Below are 22,763 nucleotides of genomic sequence, written 5' to 3' on the forward strand. Positions count from 1 at the left end.
CAAGATGCTTTTCCTGTTTGTACAATATACTTTTCACGTTTGAACAACATAATATCACGTTATTACAATATACATAATTATCACGTTCGTACAATATAATATTTATATTGTACGAACGTGATAATTATATTGTACGAACCTGATAGTATATTGTACAAACAGGAAAAGTATCTTGTTAGAACAATAAACTTTTCACGTTATAACGTGATACACTTGTATTTTTCTTTTGCCTGGATGCCAGCTCTACGCTTCCGTAGTTTTCTCTCCCCTTTCTTTCCTTCTTTCTATCCCCCCTTTTCCCCCTTCTACCTTTTCCTTTACCCAATAAACACAATTGGCCACATTTTACATGTGTTTGAAAAATGTCTTCAATTCATCTTAGGTATAAAAACAAGAAATAGGTAATAGCTGCATGTGTGTTTGTGTGTGTGCATAATATACATACTTGTAACCCAGAAGGAATTAATACTAGATGGGTAGAGACAGGTTTTAAAGACTAGAAATGAAAACATGTGAGTCTTTTCTTTAAATAAAAATATATAATTCCCTATATTCCCATATATTCCAAACAACGGTAGTAAGTAACAAAGTTTCAAATTTGTCTTTCACTTTGACTCTTAATTTATTAACCATGAACAAGAGGTCAGAGGTCAAATGTGGCACGATACCTTAAATCTTTCTATGATACTTTCTGTATGTGGATCAGAGATGGACAACACGCATAGTCTGATTACTTTTTTCAAGTAACGAGTAAAGTAAGGGATTACTATTGCAAAAAAGGTAATTAGATTACTGTTACTTTCCCGTAAGCAGGCTACATTACTGCGTTACTAATCCTCGTCATTTTCTTCGCGAGAGTGTCTCATGACAATGACGTACGAGCGTGCGACGTCCGTGGCAGCAACAGACGTGTGTAGATCAACAAAGGATAATATGGAGTGCAGGAGAGAGTACGACCATGCAGGGTTTAAAGCTTGGAAGTACTGACATTACTTTGACTTTGATTATGTAAAAAGTGACAAAAACATAGAAAACATACGGTAGTGAAGTCAAGTTTTTGTGATTAAGTTCTTAGCTCCTTGTTTTAGTTTTGTTGTCGTCCTCCCCGGTGTTCCCCTGACTTTCTTGGTATTTGATGCATGAAGGCTTCCTCGGCTCAGCTCCCGTCCCCACACCCTGCCGTCACTTTTTTAAATACTTCCATCACACCAACAGGCACTTTAGAATCACCAATTGACAAGCATGTCTTTGGACAGGCTCAAACCGGAGAGGTGATCAATGGACCACAGTGCTGCACACCCCTGGCAACTTTGGGGGTAAAGCCACTGGTTTGTGGTGGTTGCCAGGTGAAATCAGGGTCTGCTGCACCAAAAACATAATTGTGATTGCTTTGGTTGCAATCAGATTGCCATAGTCATCTGCAGTTTGCATGTAGGATGCCAACTATTCACCAAGCGGTGGGAAAAGTTTGGTTTGGTTTAGTTTGGTGTTGATCTTTACTTTTGTGTCCTTTCTAAAAACACTGACATATAGGTCTGGTCTACCTGGACTGGCAGCATGCTCGAGGTGTCCCAGGCTCGTCTGTTTGGTGACGCGGTAGATGAGCTCGCCCAGCTCGCTGTCCTGGTCGCTGGCTGACAGCTGCAGCGTGGTCAGCTTCTGAAAAATTACATTTTCTTATGTTGCAAGTCTCAAATCTTGATTGCCTAGATCCATTATACTATCCATATGTGCTTTAAGCAGTAAATCTCAGGTAAAATGAACTGTTCTATCTGCCAGGAAGGACTCAAACACAGACCCAAGATAAACAAAGACTGGATACAGTCGTTATATTATCTGCATGTCGTTTGAAATCTACAAGACATGCTGACTCCATGTCTGTGTAGGTTCCTAGTCATGGTTGTCTTAACAGAGGCAGCTGGTCTCCTTTAAAACATTTTACTTCTCATCCAAGTGGTTTCTTCAGCTTGAAAAACAAAAAGGTGGAGAGTCCCAGCTATTTAAACCCTAGTGCAGGTTGTTCTCTATGGAGGTGGTAGCTGACCTACCTACTATTAATCATGAGCTAAGGTCTGAAAAACCGCATGTGTCATTACCAACAGGGGTTCCAAGTAAAACCACTGGCATCATGGGAGAGTGTCTGCGTCTAAATTTCACTCTTTCATGGATGCCAGCATATGCTTGTCAAATAAAGCCTGATTTTAATTTAGTTTTCTTTCTATAAATAGAGATATTTCTAAACTGGAAATGTTCAAACTTTCAAACTGGCGCAAAAAAAAATTCACTGCATGTACATATTACACACACACATATATATATATATATATATATATATATATATATATATATATATATATATATATATATATGATATGTATGTATGTGTATATATATATATATATATATATATATATGTGTGATATGTATGTATGTGTATATATATATATATATATATATATATATATATGTAATATGTATGTATGTGTATATATATATATATATATATATATATATATATATATATATATATATGTAATATGTATGTATGTGTATATATATATATATATATATATATATATATATATATATATATATATATATATATATATATATATATATATATATATATATATATTACATATACTAGAGACTACATAACCACGGCTGTAGCTCAGGAGGTAGAGCTGGTCACCTACTGATCGGAAGGTTGGTGGTTCGATCCCTGGCTCAAGTATCCTTGGGCAAGATACTAACCCCAGCTTGCATCCATCGGAGTATGAATGTGTGTGAATGTACTTAAAAAGCACTATGTAAAGATAAAGTGCTTGTGAGAATGGGTGTGATTGGGTGAATGAGGCATGTTGTATAGAGCGCTTTGAGTACTCCGGGATAATATAAGAATCAGTCCATTTACCACCAGAGGTGTAAGCACATTTTGCAAGGCACTCATTATACATTAAAACAGTTTTATAAACCTTCATATATGTGAGATAAGGAAACCAATGAACAGCCTCAAACATAAACGAACAGGTGGAGATGCAGACTGTATTTGCAGATTACAACTCCACCACAAAACAAACTTCCATATGCTCAGCAAGGAAAAACAGTCAAGTAAGTAAGACTGAATGAAGGCAGATTAAAAATTAATTGCATCTGCTCACACATTACTCAGCTGTAGGGTTTTCTAAGTACTCAGATGTAACACTGTGAGGAAAACTCAAAGAAATGGCAAACAGAAGTTCATTCTAATAAATTGGAAATGTGGGTCACGTCCGTCAAATGGAGAAAGAAACTTGTCACAGTGAAGACAAAAAACAATGTATAAAAGTCAAAACATTTTAATTAAATCATTAATAAAACAGATAAAAATAGTAAGAACACTCCGTGTAATAAACATCTTCAGGTATGCTGGGTTGTCCTTCTTGTCAACTTACATGAGCAGACAATGCAAACCAGCCTTCTCGAGCTCTCTCCAGTGTTATGTACACTGCAGTAATTGTTTAAGTAATGAATCATTTGAATACATGTACAATTTTCCTGAATATGTTTTTTGGGGTTGTTTTGGTAAACAAGATCAATTTATGGTCAAAATCTTTTTTCACTTGATATATTTTACTGAACATTTAAACAAATTTCACTAAATCACTCTTAATGCATATATTATATACAAAAAAAAAAAAAAAATCATATTCAAAATTATATCAAGTTTATTAAAATAATGAAACCTGCACTTATTTTTACTACACTGGAAACACCTTAAAGTATGTTTAAAAAGGAAACAAAATTAATATCTACAGAACACGATACTATTAACATCATTATTATATTGCAAAGAAATAACTCCTGGTTGTATTTTTGTATCTCTTTACATCACATCATATTTGATCTAGATCATTTCAATTCATGAATTTAGCATTTAGCATTTCCTACACAAACTAATTACAAGAAATGGAAAAAAAAAAACAACCGATGATCTTCTCTCCTAGAGTTGTGAAACTAACTGATCAAGCAGTCTATGTGTATTAAGGCCCCACCCAACTCTTGTATAATTTAAGAATTTTTTCGTCATGAAGTGATGTGCGTAAATAACCAAAAAGCGTCTTGCATAAGCTCAAGTTCCCACAGCTCCTCCGGTGTGTAATCTATGGATTTAAACTTGCAAGAGTCATTGAGGGACAGGAACTCGTGTCCTGGAAATGTGGGCTAATTTGTTAAGAATAGAAGGAAGTTAATCGGCAGGATGACAATACCACCTCTGCATCCTTCATAGATGAACAATCCAACATTACATAGCACTTCAAAGATCCACTATTGTCAGCTTGCAGGGCAGGGAAAGACGACATGAGGCTATTGACAAAAATGTGGTGATAGTAACGATGATGTGATTCATGGTTTAACATCAAGCAGCAGCTGTCAAAGCGTTTTCCTGATGTTCTGCTCTTCCTCCTGCTGAGCACAGCTGAGAAAAACACTCGCACACCTGGAAGCAGCCAAAAATTATTTTTGTCAAACACAGCTGAGTCCCTCTCTTCCTCCGCCTTCAAGGTGTGTGTGTCCCACGTCTTCCTCACTATGGAGCCCTGTGACAGAGAGTCTTCCCGCCTCGTTTACACACAACCACATCCTGAGTGTTACGCACAGAGAGGAAGTGCTTCGGGGGAAGAAAAGGGTAAGTAAAGAACAGAAATACACACTGGGACTGACAGAAAAGCTGTGACACATTAGTGTAGAAAATAAGCTTTAAAAAAAAATCCCAGTTTGCTCTATAGGAAAGATTTCATGTCCAAATTCTGGCATATTCCTTTCCTGCAGGTGCACTAATCCAAAGAGTGTGCATAATATTTTAAACCTCTTATTAAAGGGACACTCCACTGCACACACTTGCAGGTTCACTCGTAGTAAAGTTTCTCCCGCACACACTTAGAGCTTCTTACCTATAATACGAGTGTTGACCTACTAAGTTGGAAATGGGCAAGAGGTCTGGCTCAGAGACCGCTATTGTCTTCTCAGTGAGCCCATGGAAAACATGATTCCTGCCATCAGTGGCAGAGGTAATGAGCCTGAACTTTATGAATGTGGGTGTTTTTCATAATGTCCTAAGTGCCGGTTTGTTCATGCGGATGTTTGTGCTCTCCATAGACGGTGGGGGTCCTGACTGTCGCAGAGGCCTTTGTGTCTGGAGTGTATCGCTGCATCGCCTCCAACTCTGCGGGGGCAGACCAGCTAGACATCCACTTCTACATCACAGGTGATCCCAGACAAGATCAATCATTGTGGGAGTTTTCTTTCCTTATTCCCACATCATAAACATGGAGTAAAGCTTCTGCTTGATCCTTTGTACATTAACTCAAAGTCTCTTTATGCAGAGCCTGCATGTTCCCAAAATAGAAACACCAAACTATCTTATACTTATTTGATTATTTTACCCATTCAAATATATAGTTAGATTTATTTGAGTTTTTTGCAGATTTGACTCTGCACACCACTATAGTGGAATTTCAAACATTCAAGATGAAATTGCAGAGCAGACTCTCAGATTTAATTCAGTGACTTTAAAAAGGTATTGCATGAATTGTTTAAAAATGACAGCTTTTAACACAAGTCCGCCCTTTTTTAGACACTCAATTGGACAAACTAACATAATCTTAAATATAAGGATTGTTTTTAATATTTGGATAAAAAACCAACTGCAGTCAGTGACTCTCTGTAGTGTAGAATCCATGAACATCACCAAATGTTCTGTTTTCGCCCCTAAGATGCTTTGCCAGGTCTGCAGCTGCCTTCAGTATATGGGTCTCTGTGCCTTCAGTTTTGTATTTAATACATGTGAAATGTGAATGACTTGGCCACTGAAACATATCCCATTTCTTTGACTTAAGAAACTCTTGGGTTGCACTGTCCAATCAGTTTTGTGCCGTTTGGCTGAATCAGAGCAGAGAATAGAACCCTGTACACTTTACAATTCATCCTACTACTTCTAGCAGCTCTCACATCATGAATGTACAATAGTGGCTTAATTCCTTTGGAAGCCATACATTACTATTCTGTCATGAGTGCCTTAAAAGCTGTGACACATAATCAGACCATTAGTCAAGTAAAACAACAAAAACATTTTATTTGAATTCAACAAAACTCAATGAAGTTACAAAGGAAAAAATAAACATTCCTCAGTCAGTAAGTGAGTAGTGTTGGCATGTTTGCTTTTTGCCTAACGTGGTGAGTGAAATGTTGTTTGGGTAGAGAGAAAAGGAAAAAGGTCGAGTTGTTTTTCCCCCCGAGGGAGCAAATGGAGTGCGCGTCTATACTGGTGAAGACTGGGCCGAGGTGTTCCCAGTCACTAATAACTCAACCACACCCGCTGTGCATCTCTAACACAAAACACACAAAGACAACCTGCCAGCCCAGCAGCCAAAAGAGGCAGGTTCATAACGTTGTCTCCACTATGTTTGACAGATAATGCGGTAAACTTCATGAGCTGTTTTCTTTTCATTCTGGTGCAAGTTTAACTTGGTTTTAATTTTTCCAAAGATCTTTTTTTCACCAGTGCAGGCTCTTTCAGTTTGTTTCCTGACAAAGTCGAATGCTTCCTTCTTGTTCCTGAATGTAACCAGTGGTTTGTACCTTTGCAAACCCTCTGTATTTACACGCATGAAGGTCTCTTCATTGTAGACCTTACAATGATGCATCTACCTCTTCGAGACTGTTCTTGACTAGATAATGTGATGGGATTTTTCTTAACCATGGAAAGAATTCTGCGATCATCCATTTTAGTCACCTTCTCTGGTATTTCAGGCTTTTTGGTGTTGCAGAGCTGGCAAGTGGATTCATGAATCATTATTTTTAAAGAGTATAATAGATTATTTGGGGTTTTTTAGTCTAATGATAACTTTAGAGTTCAAGGGAAAAACTGCTTGTCGGCCAGTTGACCTCTTACTTCTGTGCCTCTGAAAATGTGGGACTGTGTTTAAGAATGGCTGTAAATCCTGAACAGTTAATGCAATACTTTTGCATTGAATTAAAGCTGAAATCCACAAAGGCAAAATAGCACACATAAAAAACACCTTTATTCAAAAACTTAACTGTAAATAACTCCATTACTAACATGAAGGTTAAAATCCTCTGAAATCTATGATTCATATTGATTTGCTTTTTACACCAATGCGCGCACACACATTCATACATTCTCTAATGGCTGGCACATTTTCGGGGTTTTATGATGAACTTGAGCTTACAACATCTTTACTATGTTGTATGAAAAACAAAATACCCTTCAGTCAACATTAGCAGTAAATGAAGAGGCCATAAATATGTGCAAATGTGCAGACAAGCTTATTCGCATAATGATCATGTTTGAAAAACAAAAAAAGATAGGATATTGAGTATTGCAAGAGTATTGCAGCAAGATCACCACACTGATATAACAGTTTGCATGCATCACGTACATTTCGTACTCTGTAGTTTTGCGTGCCATGTGAAGTGTGTTGTACAGGTAAAACCTGAGTGTGTATGTGTCTGCAGTCAGGCTGCGCTGAGCTTTTAGTGTGTGAGCAAGAGCGAAACAGGAACCTGGCGCTCTTATCATTCCACTTCCCCGTGCAGCGCACTTCCTTGGACTGGCAGGTCCACTTATTTCGGGAGGCCTTGGGGTGTTCGGGAAAGATAAACACTATCTGCCATCAGGAAACTCTCAAGCCGTTTCCACGGGAAGTTTCAGATGGCTAAAGTAAATAAAAAGCCTTTTTACTGTATTCCACTAGCTGCTTTAACCCACAATAGCCATTCAACATAGTCATCAAAGGTTATAGAAATGAAGACTTGGTAGAATGAGCTCTCCTGGTTTCAGGCACCAGTCAGGATCCAGACTCGCATGTCGGGAAACTGAGACGGCTTATTCATCTCAGTGGAGGGTTATTTGTTTATACCTCCTCCTTACTTCTTCTTTCCAACTAATCCATGTATTTCTCTACTCTGTGTCTCCATCAGATGTCCCTGGAGGCTTCTGTGTAAAGCAGCTGGAGGAGGCCAGAGAGGGTGGAGACCTCCACCTCACCTGTTTAGCCAATAAATACCTGTACACAGCACTGTCATGGCAGAGAGTGAACAACACAGAGGAAGCACAGTCTCGCAGCTTGAATAATCAGCAGTTCACATTTGGAGAGTTCTCCAACTCGCTGGTCCTGTTAATAAGCAACCTGACGGCCAGAGACAGTGGAGCCTACAGATGCTCCGCCCGCCACATTGTCACCGGGCAGGAGACACACCTGGACACACAGGTGGAAGTGACAAGTGAGTAATCTCAACCTAATGCACTTATAAACTCTGTTTTTTTTACAGTACCCTTTTAAAACCACACAAAGTCAGATATATTTAATATTATAAATCCAGTCTTTTAACCTTCACACAGGAAGTATTTATTCCACAGCTAGTTATTTGCTGGCTCATGCTAGAGGTTTTAAGTTCTTTGCCTTCTTACAAATAATGACATGCAAGGTTTGAAGTTCTTCCAGTGGGATAAATGAAATCAAGAGACATAAAGCTGCACAAAGCTTTTGAAGATTAGTGAAACCTATTGTAGTTTGAACTGTTTTGCTTATGGCGATCTTGAATATGTGTTTGCAACTTAAAATTAGTTTTCTATAAAAAGAAAAGAAAAAAAAGGAAATATTGAGGACATTTAAACTCACAGCCTCTTCATGTTGTTCTAGTACTTTATGTTGCACTTGTTTGCAAACACACACATTCGCAGAGGTCTTGCTGCTTGGGAATGGGTCCCCTTAGTTTCCTGGGGCCCCACCCTAGCTTTGCTCTTGCACTCCAGCTCAGCACCTCTTTCACGTGGGAATGAGCTCTTGACTGGAGGAAGAGCACACAATGGCACTTCCCACAATGCCACATTTACAGGCCCCTGTGCAGCGCTGCAGGAACAATCAGCCAATCAGACACTGTCAGGCCCCAGCCCTCGCAGACAATCATCAATTGTTGTGCAGGAGGAAGATAGGGGAAACAACAATCAGTTGCTGTGGTTAAGTGACTTTTCTTCGTGTCTTTTACGGCTGTTCTCAATACAATCAGGGCTTAGCGCGTCAACTTCCTCCCACGGGACACCCAGCAAGGGAATTACTAGAGATACGGGGTGACTAGGATGAAAGAAGTGGTGGTGGTGGGGCTGGAAAAACAAGAAAAGGGGAGAAACGGGGAAAAATTTAAAACATTGAGAGTATGAAGTCATCTGTTTTTATTATCATGTATCGTTGTGCAGTTATAGTGTATAAGAGCTGTGTTGGCCTCATTGTATGCACTCACGCACAAGCAGCTGTCCGCACAATGAAAATGTTCTGAAATTAGTTTTGGTTTTTCTTTTGTTTTTAGTTCAATTCAGTTTCACTTCATTTCCGGAGTGATTTTTGATTGTTTCAGCTCAGTTTTTCTTGTTTGAAAATCCTTAGTTTTACTTTCATTTTTATTACTTTCACTTTTACTCCTTTTATTTATCAAAACAGGAGTCACTCTCTATCTATGAATACACACAACACTTTCTGAACTCAAAGTCGTGTCATGTAGACATCCAACGTCTTAGTAAAGAAAGTGTACCAAAGCTTTGTCCGGAATGTTGCGTTGACGTAAATTAAGAACAATTCCTGGATATTTCTATTTTATTTTAGATGGCTTATGTTTTTTTAACCCCTTCACACTGAATGAGTCAGATTTGTTACGTGAGTTTTTTGTACGTTTTTGAGACTCCTACAGCAGAAGTGTGATTACCGCCCACACTAAAAAATTGCACACACCCCTGTTCTCTGCTGGCCATCGGGGCGGGGGGGCTGGAAGGAGGTGTTGGCCGTCTGATTGGGATCTGGGATGCGGCGCCTCCCTGCTGCTGCGGAGCCTGGGGCGGTCTGCTTGCCTCCACCCCGGGGGAAAGGGTAACATCTCCTGGGTCTAGGTGCCGTATCCCCCTCCAGGGCGAGGGTACCTGGACCCGGGGTATAGAGTTTGTTTGGGGAGTGTAATTGTGTGTACAGTGTCCATGTATGTCTATCCCTACGTTGGGTGAGTGCTGAGTATTTGTATATGTGTGCATGAGGGTGGGAATGCATGTTTGTGTCTGTGTGTACCTGTTTGTCTGTGTCTATACTGTAGCTCAGGTGGTAGAGCCAATCCACTGATTGGAAGGTTGGTGGTTCGATTCCTGGCTTCCCCTAGTCTACATGGGCAAGATACTAACCCCAAATTGCTCTCCGATGCATCCATCGGAGTGTGAATGTTAGAAAGATGTGCTTGTGCGAATGGGTGTGAATGGGTGAATGCACAAGTTGTGTTGAGTGCTCAGATGAGTAGAAAAGCGCTATATAAGAACCAGTCCATTTACCATATGTCAGGTGTAAGACCCAACCTGACATATGGTAGACACCGCAGGCCCTCCAAGGCCTATCTCCCCTCACCACACTCCCTGCCGGTAACTGATGCCCTCAGGGGTTGGTGGTTCTTGGTGTCTGGGCGCTCAGGTATGTACCAGCTCACACCCAGTGGCTACTGGTGCCTGTTGCTCGGTCAGGCCTCTTCCGGGGCTCCGGCCTCTGGGCCTGCGGCTCGGTTCACTCTGGCTTCTGCCGACAGCTGGCTGCTGGCAGAACCGGTGGGCACACCACTGCAGCTCCCTCTGGCTTCTGCTCCGTGGCTACTGGGTGACCCCTCATCTGGGGCTCTCCTCAGCTCTTCCCAGGAGAGTGGCATGGATGCCCCTGCGGTGGTCCTCCTTGGGCTCTCGCACTCTGGGGCCTCTGGATGTCTGGGGCCTGGATCTCCTCCATGCCTGCTTCATGCCCTGGGGGACAGGGCTATGGCTTTCTACATCCTCTAGCAGCCCCTTACATGGGAAAATGTGGCCCAGACCCTTTTGAATACAAGCGCTGATCCACACAGGTGTGCACACAGGTGTTCACTGTTCATAGACATAAACTACACCTTTATTGGCTGCTATTTCCAAGCACATTATGCGCTGTCGGTCCTGCTTGCTACACAACAACATTCAATATTTAGTATTTACTGCTGTTTACACTTAGCTACATTAACGTGATGGTGTTGTGTTTAGTATGTTGCTCTGTTTGTTTGCTTGTTTTCTCTTCTTTTTCTCTCAACAGGTGATCCAGGAGATTTTTTTTCTCTTCTTTCTCTTTTTAAGTGCCCTTTCTCACTGTCCCTCTTCCCTTCTGTTTTTCTTTTCCTTCACCTTTCTTTCTCCCTTTCCTATCCCTCAGTCATGTCTGTCCCGTCTGTAACAACTGAAAATAAAATAAAATAAATAATAACAACAAAGGTAGATCAAATGGACCAATACGGCAAGGCCGTGATGATCCATTTGGCAAAATAAATCCACTGGGTATCCTTGTTGGTCTTCAGACAACAATTCTGACGGCTAAAGAACCAAATGGGACAGGCAAAAAATAAAAACAATTGCATGATAGATTTTTAAGCAATAAATTGAAGGGAAGAAATGTTGCAAATATAATGCAAGTTAAAACTCCAATCCAAATTCATTTTTGTTGTTTTTTGGGGGTTTTTAATCTGTCATAAAGTTCAATAAAAACTACTACTAATAATAATAATTTTTATTATTAGTTTTTCATACTTAGTTTGAGTTTAATTTTATTAACCTTGAATTCACCCCATTGTTGCTGCTCTTTGTATTGCAGGGTTATTAGTAAAAAAAAAAAAGGCCCAAGAGGATCCCAACTTCAGCTGAGTCACAGGTTTAAGCCAAGGCCACTCTTCCACATGTGTCACTACCAGCATTGTAGTTATTGTCCAAAAGTGGCACGGGTCCAGAAAACTATGGGAAACAAATAGCAGCAGTTTCACTTTATCACAAAACTGTTCAAGGCTATAACTACGACTGTGACTACTGTAAAAACTGGCTTTTTTTTTGTTAATTATCAAGTGGTGAAAAAACAGATTAGCCCACAAGAACTGAGAAGTTCTTATTTTTAGTTCTTATTATCAGCAGTGGGTAAATGGATCTTTACTGTACCTCAAGTTATGTAGAGGCTATAAAGTTACTTTAAAGGTCGACTACGGGGACTTTTAGCTCAAGAGGAGTAACCAAAATAATCTTAAAACTTCTGCTAATTTAACATTTAAATCACATAACAAAGAAGAAAATATCTATTTAACTACATTCATATTCATCTATACATTTATTTATCAATTATTCAAACATGTGTCACTACTGGTGACACTTGCAAGCAGCGTACAGCTGACAGTTCGATATAAGGTGCCAGACGACCCAAACAGGAGCAGTCGTAGGGCCAAAGTCAAGGGCACAGTTGTGTTTTTCCATAATAAAGAAAAATCTGTTTTCATCAAGCCCATTCTTCTACATGTGTCACTACCAGCTCATACTTATTGTCCAGAAGTGGCACAGATCCAGAGAACTGTGGGAGAAAATAGCTCGGGTTGCATTTCTACAGATTTTAAATAATCCTCAGCAAACAATAATCTTACAAATTTATGTTTGTGTGTGCATGTGTGTGCAATTAATGCCATATTCAGGTGACTCTGTAGTTGTATATACAGCTAAAATACACAATCATCGTGTATTTTGGCTCATGATTCCTGTTCTGGTGTATTTTTACTGTTCAGCAGTCACTCATTTTGGCCACAACAGGCAAAGCGGAAAAACTGTAATGAAGAGTATGAAAATGAACAAAGTTGGCAATAAGCAAAAGAGACTTCCATTTCCTTAGTTAGTATAGATCAAAACAGAGCTAAAAGTAGACACAGCAGTGGAAACTGCCAGAAACAATGTGCTCAAAGTACAAATTATTCTTGCAATAGAAATGTACAAGATGACACAAACGTCTGAAGCTCGCTAATGTTTCTTTATTTCATCAAAAAGGAAAATAACTCACTATGGCATAATGTTACCATACAATCAAAGTGGAGATGATTTTGCTATAAACAGTACTCTGGTGTCTCGGTAATCTGTCAAATGAATGTTTAAACTTGATTATTTTTGTGTGGCAATATAAGTCCCATAAATACACAATCTCTCAAATATTACATGAGACAGATTAAGCAGAAAATTCAGATTAAAGTTATCATAATTCATCTCTTTCTCCCCCTTCAGTCCTGGAGCCTCCTGTCCTGGTGAGTAATTTGACAGATTGCACCGTCAATGTTAGCAGCTCAGTGACCCTCAGCTGTCCATCTCGAGGGGTCCCACCCCCAACCATCACATGGTACAAAGACCAGCGTGCTCTGCTGCAGGGATCAGGTAAAGAAATCTTAACGCGTAAACTTTAGCGGTAAACCGGTGGTCTGTAACTTATTTGATGCCGTCTTTAGGTATTGTTATATCAGCAGAGGAAGCGAGGCTCCATATTGACCGGATCACAGTGGAGGACGAGGGTCTGTATACGTGCCAGGCAACCAATGAGAGGGGGTCTGCTGAGAGCTCGGCCTACATATGGGTTAGCGGTAAGGATCGCTGCCTTTCAATTGGCTCTCCACACAGTTGCCTATGTAACACATCCATATATAACCACTTTTGAACGTGCTTTGTTTTCACGTGTTCAAATAGGTGTGTAATGTGGATGCAGACATTTAGTAAAGTACATCACATTGTTTTGATGTAGTGTTTATACAGAGAGTGTGTCAGTTCTATTAATGGAGGATGATGAACGTCTGTTTATTAATTTCTAAGTAAACATTGATCAAAGTACGTCTTAACATAAACGTACTCAGCCTTTTGTTCAGTTTCCCTCATTCACACACCCACACACACACACACACACACACACACACACACACACACACACTGACGTCCGGAGGTAGTAGAGAAGGCAGGACCTCTGGGCTTCCTCCCAGTCCAGGTCTGGAAAAAGAGAACTGACTGTGTGTGTGTGTGTGTGTGTGTGTGTGTGTGTGTGTGTGTGTGTGTGTGTGTGTGTGTGTGTGTGTGTGTGTATGTATGTATGTGTGTGTGTTGTTGTGTTCGGATCAGTGAGGAAGGAAGCTGTCTCCCATTTTTATTTCCTCCGGAAGGGTCCGGCCTACGTCTCCAAGAGGCTCCACATAGTAGTGAGCTGGGCATTTCTTCATCATCCCATTAAAAAGATTTGAAAATAGTAATAAACCCACATTTAATGAGAGGGAAGGATGATGGTCTTTGTGCGTTATGTGACCTTGAAATCACAGTGACCCCATTCGGATGGATAATTAAAGCATCAAGTACCTCAGTCTGATAAACTATTGCAATTCTCAGAACTGCAAAAAGGAATAAACATTAATTTTATCAATTAATATATTCTTTTATGTACATATATTCTACCCTGCGCTGCTCAGTCCAGGATTTTTATGTAGAGAAAAGAATAAATACCTTAAGATTTAAGCAGCATTAAGCTACTGGGTGTGTTTATGTGTGCAGGTGCTCCAGAAAGCTCATTTCTTGAAATCCCTACTCTCACCTGTACCTGTGTGGTGGCTGCTCTCTTTTGGTTTTTGCTCACGCTCTTCATACGAAAAATGAAGCAGGTGAGAGGATTATTTTGCTTGGTTTTTTTGTTGTTTTATGCATAATGAGAAAAATATGTACTATCACTTTTATGTTTTCTATGCTTCATATATTTGAAAAAGACCTAGATTGCTTTTACAGTATGCTTTAGATCATTATCCTGTACACTTCACAATCCATCCACAGTTTCTCTCTTTCTCCAATCTTTTTTTTCCTCCCATCATTCTGGTAACCTTGGTTTCATCTGTCCAAACTAGTTTTTCCATAACTCTTTTTGAGGCCCCTTGATGTTGCAGAGCTGCCCACTGCATTCCTTCTTTTTTCCTCTCTCGCTGATAGGTTTATTTGAGCGTTTTCTCGGTCTAATAATGACCTCTGTTTCTTGGAATCAGACCAGCTCCAGATCTTTCATCTGTTTAGTTTGTCATTAAAAGAAATGGGGGAAAGCCCTCACTTGCATATGAAACTGCTTGCCAATTATTTCTGAGCCTCTAAAAAAGAGGCAATCTGTATAAAAAATGTCTATAACTCATAAACAGTAAATCCAATACTTTTGCAAATCCCTTTAATTAAAACTGAACATCTTCCACTTCTATTGCATCCACTGTAATTATGTACAGAGGCAACACTACAGTAATAGCCATTATCCAACATCCATGTCGACATCACAGGTGCTGATTGTGAATAATAGAGCTGAGCCTTTTTGCTGCGCAGCAGCCTTGTGTTGTGATCCTACAGTGTTGTATATGCTATTTTCATCTGTTTGTCATGTGGCTGAGTGTTTCTCACTCTCCTGCCAATTTGATTGCCTCACAGCAGTTTACGTGCTGTCACTTTTATTTTATTTGTCTAAGTGTTTCCCACACTGTAGCACTTCTGCCCTACCATTATCCCACTTATTGGACTTGTGTAATACTACTCTGGCCGATGTATGGTAGCTTTGGTGGTAGCTTTAGATGGGCAGGAAGAGGCTCCACTTTTACTCTTAAGATCCCCTTACCCCTCCAAGTTGGCACAGGTACTCCATCCTGCAGTCAGTTATGTTTTCTATGTCACTGAAAGAATAACTGATGGAGGATGACCATGACAAATGCCCATCATGTTTTGGCGATCATCCTGAATTCACAGAACCAAAGTTAACTGTGTTGGGATTGAGGGCGATTTTTCGCCAGCGCCTCAGCTCTTCCTTTAACCTCCCTCTCCTCTTTCATATGTTTTTCTCAGTGAATATTTTTATGCTGGTAAATAACAATTTCCATAATAATTTTATTTTCCTAGACTGATGCAAGGGGTTTGTATATGTTTAAAGAACTAGTGGCTTAGATTAGACTAGATGATTAGATGATACTTTATTAATCCCTCTGGTGGGTTCCTCCGGGATATTCAATATTCAATTTTTTTTTTAGAGAAATTAAAGTAAAGGTCTGTTTCCGCCCGGTTTCGAACCGGGGACCTTTCGCGTGTGAGGCGAACGTGATAACCACTACACTACGGAAACCGCTTGACGGTATAATATATTAATTAATGAATTTACATTGATAGGTACAAAAACAAATTAATTTGAATGCATTTGAATGTACATTTTACATTTTTTTCCTTTTCAATGTGCCGTTGTTAGAGAAAACGGTTGCTAGGGTGCAAACTATGCTCTATGCTGGTACATTTACATAGAGTAATAATAGTAATAATATGATACATATGAAATATATAATAGCGTATATTATAATAGAATATGATAAATGAAACTAGCTCATTAAATAATAGCTTTTGACGACATGATTTGATGACAAATCTATGATTTTAATGTCTCCTTTATGCATAGACAAACCTTTTAAAGATGCTCTCAGCTTCACAGTAACTAAAAATCTGACTTTATAGTTATTTATGTCTGCTTGCTTTTCAATGTCTCAGAGTCCCTCTAAACTGACTATGGTGCAGCTGATCTGCCAGGTTCTGGATGAAAAACGGTAGTAATTCTTTTTTTTCTTTTTTCTTTTTACTGATACCGACTGTCTTCCAAAGCCCAACAGCTCATACACCAAAACCGAGTACTTGTCAATCGTACTGGACACAGGAGAGGGGCCGATAGATGAGCAGTGCGAGAGGTTGCATTATGACCCCAACCAATGGGAGTTCCCCCGGGAGCGCCTGAAATTAGGTATGCTGGTTCAATCTATTAAATAAAAAATGTTTTTATCTGATACACTTGTGTGGGCTGAGATTAGACTGATGTTGTGAATGCAGTGGGAGAGAAGGAGGTATTTAAGCCCACGTAACAACACAAGGATTTTCTCATAGACCTTATCAGCTTATTATTGGGAGTGACTCTCATTCCATTAATCAGACTTTTAGTCTGTGTTGTCTGTGCTCAGCTAATTAACCCCAGCATGAGACATGTAAACAGTGTTTACCGAAACTAATCAGCTCTTACGGTCATCAGGGCGGGATTTGGGCAGATGGGCAGCTGGTACGGTCTAAAGTCTTCTGTTATCAGCTCCTCACATCTGGATTGGATGATAATCATAATTAACTGAGTTGTTTTAAAAAGACACAAAACACACCTCCCGTATCCGTTTCATTCACATTCTCACGCTGTCTTTTTTCTCTCAGGAAAGCTTCTAGGCCGTGGGGCCTTTGGTAAAGTCATGCAGGCATCTGCATTTGGTATAGACAACGGCACCAGCTGCAAGACTGTGGCTGTGAAGATGCTCAAAGGTTAGGTCCATGATATTCGGTTAAATTTAACTACAATTTAAAACCCTTTTCTGACACTCACTTTACTATTCTTCCTTCTATCCACCAGAGGGCGCCACAGCCAGCGAACACAAGGCATTGATGACTGAACTGAAGATCCTCAACCACATTGGAAACCATCTGAATGTCGTGAACCTTCTGGGAGCTTGCACCAAACCAGGAGGTGTGTGTGTGTGTGTGTGTGTGTGTGTGTGTGTGTGTGTGTGTGTGTGTGTGTGTGTGTGTGTGTGTGTGTGTGTGTGTGTGTGTGTGTGTCGAGGGGTTTCCATGCATTTGTCACCACATATGTGTGGAGTCACTGTGTTCCTGTTACTGTTCGCAATCAGTACCTTACAACAGAGTTATTACAGTTTGTTGTATTTATAGTTACTTTTTTGTGTTTTATCATTATTTTATTTATTGATTCATTTATTAATTTAATTCAGTTTAGTTTCAGTCAGTTTCAAGACAGTTTCTTGTCACTTCAGTTTAGTTTTAACTCTTTGAAACCCATTTGTTTTGGGTTAGGTCTTATTAATTTCACTATTCTTCCATTAGCTTTGGTCTTCCATTTTTATTTTTAATTATTATTGAATAGAGGACATATGTCATATTTAGGAAAATCTGTAAAAACAAACTCAATAAGCACATCCATCAAAGCCTCATCAGGCAAAGTTTTACCAAATTTTTAAGAACATAACTTACTAAAATTTTTATCACACTAACTAATACTAAAGTTAAGAATATTTCCTCTATATTTGTATTTAATTTGTAAGTTTTACAAGTTCACAAAATAATTTCAGTTAAATTATTTTTGTTCAAAAGTCCAGTTTTTGTTTTTATTTCTTCTTAACTAAACTGTGGTTTTTTTCACATCTACTTTAAGTTTTAGTTTAGGTTTAGTTAACTGTGGTAACCTTGCCTTGCACTTACTTACTTATTGTGTGTCTGTCCTGTGTGTACAGGACCGCTCATGGTCATTGTCGAGTACTGTCGTTTTGGAAATCTTTCAACCTTCTTAAAGAACAAGAGAGACGTGTTTGTACAAGACCGGGTGAGTTCAGCTGCTGAACTTATTTTTTAAAATAAAACAGGCCTTTGAGTTACTTGTGGTTGACGGAACAATACTAACTCCCTTGTGCTGTACACGGTTACAAAATCACACACTTAAAAAACTCACTTCTGCAATCGGTTTGAAGTTCAAAGATGTTTATCAGTTCTTAAGCGGGACGCGATGTTCTCTAATTTCAAAGTTCACAAATAGCTCAAAAGTTTCTTCAGTTCCCAAAAGCAAAATATGTTTTCATTCATTTTCCACTAACAAATAATTAAAAAACTACAATTTAGAAGATCTCAGTGGACATGTCTCCCTCAGTCCTCAATCCAATCTAACATACCGAAGTGTAATCTTATAGCAGAGGAACTGTAAGACCAAAACACCTGCAAGACACCTGATTTGTAAGGCATGTTTGATATACAGTTAAACTGCAGTCTAACCCTAAACCTACCACTATGTGGTTCACCAGCAACTTGGACGATGTTAAAGATGTTAAATTTTACTTCATCATGCAGTATTTTATTTGATTCACTCAGCTGGCTGGAGTAAAAGGTGGAGGGCAGTGTTGGGACAGCAGCGTGTCCGACGACCAGAGCAGCTTTCACACAGACTTTGAGGAGAGAGATGAGCAGGGCCTCTGTAAGACCTGAGCCTGGTGAACATTTTATGCTCGTCATTAATCAAACTGCTTTTGACACCTCTCTGTTTCTTCTGCTTCTAGATCCACAAACTGCTCCCAATTCCCCTCTTTACTTGGAGGATCTCATTTCTTTCAGCTTTCAGGTGGCACGAGGAATGGAGTTTCTGGCATCTCGCAAGGTCTGACTCTTTGCTATTCCACCTGTGGGCATACACATACGCGTATACTGGTTTTATGTCCTCATCTGTGTTCTGTGTGCGCCTGCATCAGTGTATTCACAGAGACCTGGCCGCGAGGAACGTTTTACTGTCAGACAATAAAGTGGTGAAGATATGTGACTTCGGCCTGGCCAGGGACATCTACAAAGACCCCGACTACGTCCGCAAAGGAGATGTGAGTATTTCTGAGGAACCTAATTTGAAAAAGATGACACACTACTCTTTTTTTTTGCTTTTTGTTTTATTTTTTTACACAAAGTTCACACATCTTGCAAAGTGTTGTTCATATAATAGGTGTGGTTTTCAGTCCAAAATGGGGAAGTAGTTTTGTCATGGCAGTCTATCACCAAGGCTTTTATAAATAAATAAACTCATTATGTTGAGTGGTTCAAAGGTATGAAGCAAAAAATCATGAACTTGTTTTCCCTAAAAAGATTTATTGTGATTCTTTGCAATCAGCCATCCTTCAAAGTTTTCTCACATAAGCCAGGTTTGGTAATCCTGTGTCTTCACCGTCTGACAGACCCGACTCCCTCTCAAGTGGATGTCTCCCGAGTCCATCTTTGACAAGGTGTTCACCACCCAGAGTGACGTGTGGTCCTACGGCATACTGCTGTGGGAGATCTTCTCTTTGGGTAAGAGACGTGTGCTTTTTCTGAACATAGGCAATCATGGACAATCATTACATAATGTCTGCACAAGCATATGAGCCTCATGAACCAGAATGTGTGCACTTAATAGGAGCGTCCCCGTACCCTGGACTTCACATAGATGAAGAGTTCTGCCACAGGCTGAAAGGGGGAACAAGGATGCGAGCGCCAGAATACAGCACGCCTGAGATGTGAGCTGATATTTATTTCTCAAAAATTGCACAGCGATTTGGAGAGCTGGTTTGGGTTGTGCAGAAATGTATACCTTATTATTATGTAGAACTCCAAGAACAAAATGTGTTGCTAATCTTTAGTTGTCAGCGCATCATCATAGCCAGTCTCTTCAATCACTTTCTATTAACAGCTGCTTATGGGGAGAAAATATACTCCACTATCTATTTACTGACTGACCTTCGGTCCAGGGACCCATCCAGACCTATTGATCGATCAATGGGTGATGGATGGGAAGGTTTAAAAGATCTGAAATGGTTGATAAAGTTATCCTCTTTTGAAAAAACACTGTAAGGTGACCAATGCTCATTTCCAGCTCTGTTATTTTTATTCTTGGCTCAACTTTAGCAATTTGTGCAGCTCCTATGTAGCTCGTCCACTGTCTAACAGAAGCTGCTTAGCTCCTCTCTCTATGAGCCTCCGTTAAGGCCTTCTTATTAAGCGGGCTTTCTTCTAATTGTGTGCTCGTCACAAACAAAAGGTTTCAACAGCATGTGGGCGGAGTTGGTGTCTTTACAGCCAGAGCCGTGTGCCTCGGATAGCCACATTATGCATATCTGCTCTCTTTGATATCGCACAGAGCTCATGCTAGACTACGACAAAATCAAAGCATTCAGTGCTGTCTGAAGCCTGAGCTGTGGGCAAACAGGGATCATCTGCACATATGCTGACCTCATTATTTAAAACTTTGGACACTGTTTTGACCGTGTGTGTGTATGAAAGAGAGTTAAACTGTTTTTTTCTGAAGTTTAAAAATCAAAAAATGTATCCTTAATCGACCTTTAACTTACAATTTAAGGTTAAGGTTCATTTAAGGTTATTCAAGTTCAGATAAGGTGATTGATATTTGCTCTCTTTTGTTTGATCAACTTGATCAACTTTGATCGAGCTGGTTAGGAGCAGGTTTTGCCATCCTCTGTTCACCAGAGATCTGAGCGGATGTTTGAGCCCAAAATAGGTCCAACCACTGACTTCAACCTTAACCACAGCTCTCAGTTTCACAGAAAGATGTTTGTTTTGGACTCCCAAAACAGCCATTCTGTTATCATACTGCTAATCTTTAAGTATGTTTAGAGTAGACACTTTTTTTTCTCTGTTGCTATCTGTGTGTCGCAATTTCCAGTTTATTATGTCTGCTATCATGTCTGTTTGTGTGCAATCAGATACATCCTTACCTTTTCCATAGGCTTTAAGAGGGTAAGGAGCAGCCTGGTGCTAATAATCAGATGCACGTGATTAACTTATTTTCAACAATGAGCTGCTTCTATGAAAGTAGAAGTTTGGGCAGTTTGCTCTTCTGGGGAATTCAGAAGAGCAAACTGTGTTGATGATGATGATCCAATTTGAGGGACGAGCACTTCCCATTTGAATTTTGTCATAAATAAGTCTTTTAATGTGACTGATTTATAAATCTTGTCATAAATTTTGTTGCTTGTCCAGACCAGTTCAGGAAACTTTAAGCTGCACGGTGTGCAGGGAGAAGCTGTGATCAGTATATGCAGCGTGTTGTCAGGTGCTGATTTAGCAAGTGCTTGATCTGCTTTTGTATGCAATTAAAATATCACCCAGTCGTGCTCAATTTAATTGCGTGAGGCAAAAAAAAGATCATGATCAAGATAAAAAATTTGATTAATTGTGCAAAGTGGAGACCTTTGGCAGATCACCTTGTTTGGTGAAAGCCAAATATAGCATATTAGCACAAACACCTCATACCAGCTGCCATGCACGGTGGTGGAGAAAAGGTGATGATTTGGGCTTGTTTTGCAGCCACAGGATCTCGGGACGTCATTGACATACCGAAAATGATTACTTAAACTTTATTGCTGCCAAAAGTGGTTTTGCAAAGGTGTTAAAGGTGCTAAAGGTGCTTATATTTGGTTTTTCACATTACTGCAGAGAGTTCTGCAAAAGCTTTCTGTTTCACATGAGTGTACCTGTGTGTCTTCTGTGTACAGTTACAGCACAATGCTAGCATGTTGGGAGGCCAACCCCGCCGACCGACCCACCTTCACTAACTTGGTGGAGACAATGGGAGAGCTGCTACAAGCGAGAGTGCAACAGGTCAGAGATCATTACAACAATATTTGTCTACACAAAGGGCCTTAAAAATGCCCCCAATTCATACTTTCTCTTTAACAGGATGGGAAGGATTATATTCCTCTGGGATCTTTTATGACTGGAGAAAGCGATCGCTGTGAGGCCTTCAAAGAAAATCCGCTTGCAGTCACAAACCTGAGGTAAAAAAAAAAGAAAAAAGAAGGAAAAAACAAAGAGAATGAGCAAGTGCAGCACATAAGTGTCAACTTGAAAGGTCATGAATAATAATTTCTAATATAGAAGTCTTGAGAAATAAAACCAAAAAAATGGACAGAAAGTGACTTCCTCTATTTCCAACTTCTTTTTTTTTTTTCAATCTGAACCCAATCTGTGTAGTTACATGAGGGGCATGGCCACACTGCAGACTTTTGAGCATTTGCCTTGCGAGGACCAAACCACCCCTGATGTAAGAAAACACCTCCACTTCTGTTAATTTGAAAACATATCACTTTAAAGGAAATCCATTAACACTGATACTTTTGGTTTCAGGATGAGCAGACCGATAGTGGCATGGTCCTCCCATCTGAGGAACTGAAGAATATGACGAAGAGCAACAGCAGCAAGCACAGGAAACTCAGCAGGTAAAGATCTGTAATCTGTGACCACTCGATGTTCAATTCATCTG

General features: G+C 39.8%; 1 protein-coding gene and 1 non-coding gene across 2 annotated transcripts in view; one reads left to right on the plus strand and one right to left on the minus strand.

The window, feature by feature from the left end:
- The window catches only part of flt1 (fms related receptor tyrosine kinase 1), a 49,957-nt gene that overhangs the window by 24,335 nt on the left and 2,859 nt on the right, over window positions 1-22,763 (plus strand). Inside the window, exons 11-29 of the mRNA XM_006794558.3 lie at window positions 4,546-4,669; window positions 5,140-5,248; window positions 7,984-8,286; window positions 13,127-13,273; window positions 13,345-13,476; window positions 14,426-14,532; window positions 16,535-16,670; window positions 17,123-17,227; window positions 17,316-17,429; window positions 18,211-18,299; window positions 18,839-18,941; window positions 19,024-19,121; window positions 19,213-19,335; window positions 19,684-19,795; window positions 19,902-20,001; window positions 21,997-22,102; window positions 22,181-22,278; window positions 22,475-22,544; window positions 22,628-22,719. Coding sequence (XP_006794621.2) covers window positions 4,546-4,669; window positions 5,140-5,248; window positions 7,984-8,286; window positions 13,127-13,273; window positions 13,345-13,476; window positions 14,426-14,532; window positions 16,535-16,670; window positions 17,123-17,227; window positions 17,316-17,429; window positions 18,211-18,299; window positions 18,839-18,941; window positions 19,024-19,121; window positions 19,213-19,335; window positions 19,684-19,795; window positions 19,902-20,001; window positions 21,997-22,102; window positions 22,181-22,278; window positions 22,475-22,544; window positions 22,628-22,719 — 2,268 coding nt within the window. The remainder of the gene's footprint in view (window positions 1-4,545; window positions 4,670-5,139; window positions 5,249-7,983; window positions 8,287-13,126; window positions 13,274-13,344; window positions 13,477-14,425; window positions 14,533-16,534; window positions 16,671-17,122; window positions 17,228-17,315; window positions 17,430-18,210; window positions 18,300-18,838; window positions 18,942-19,023; window positions 19,122-19,212; window positions 19,336-19,683; window positions 19,796-19,901; window positions 20,002-21,996; window positions 22,103-22,180; window positions 22,279-22,474; window positions 22,545-22,627; window positions 22,720-22,763) is intronic.
- Window positions 15,938-16,010, minus strand: trnav-cac (transfer RNA valine (anticodon CAC)). The gene has a single exon. It is a non-coding gene; the product is annotated as a tRNA-Val (tRNA).

Source organism: Neolamprologus brichardi, chromosome 9, assembly GCF_056152115.1.
Source record: "Neolamprologus brichardi isolate AB-2024 chromosome 9, ASM5615211v1, whole genome shotgun sequence".
Taxonomy (NCBI): Eukaryota; Metazoa; Chordata; class Actinopteri; order Cichliformes; family Cichlidae; genus Neolamprologus; species Neolamprologus brichardi.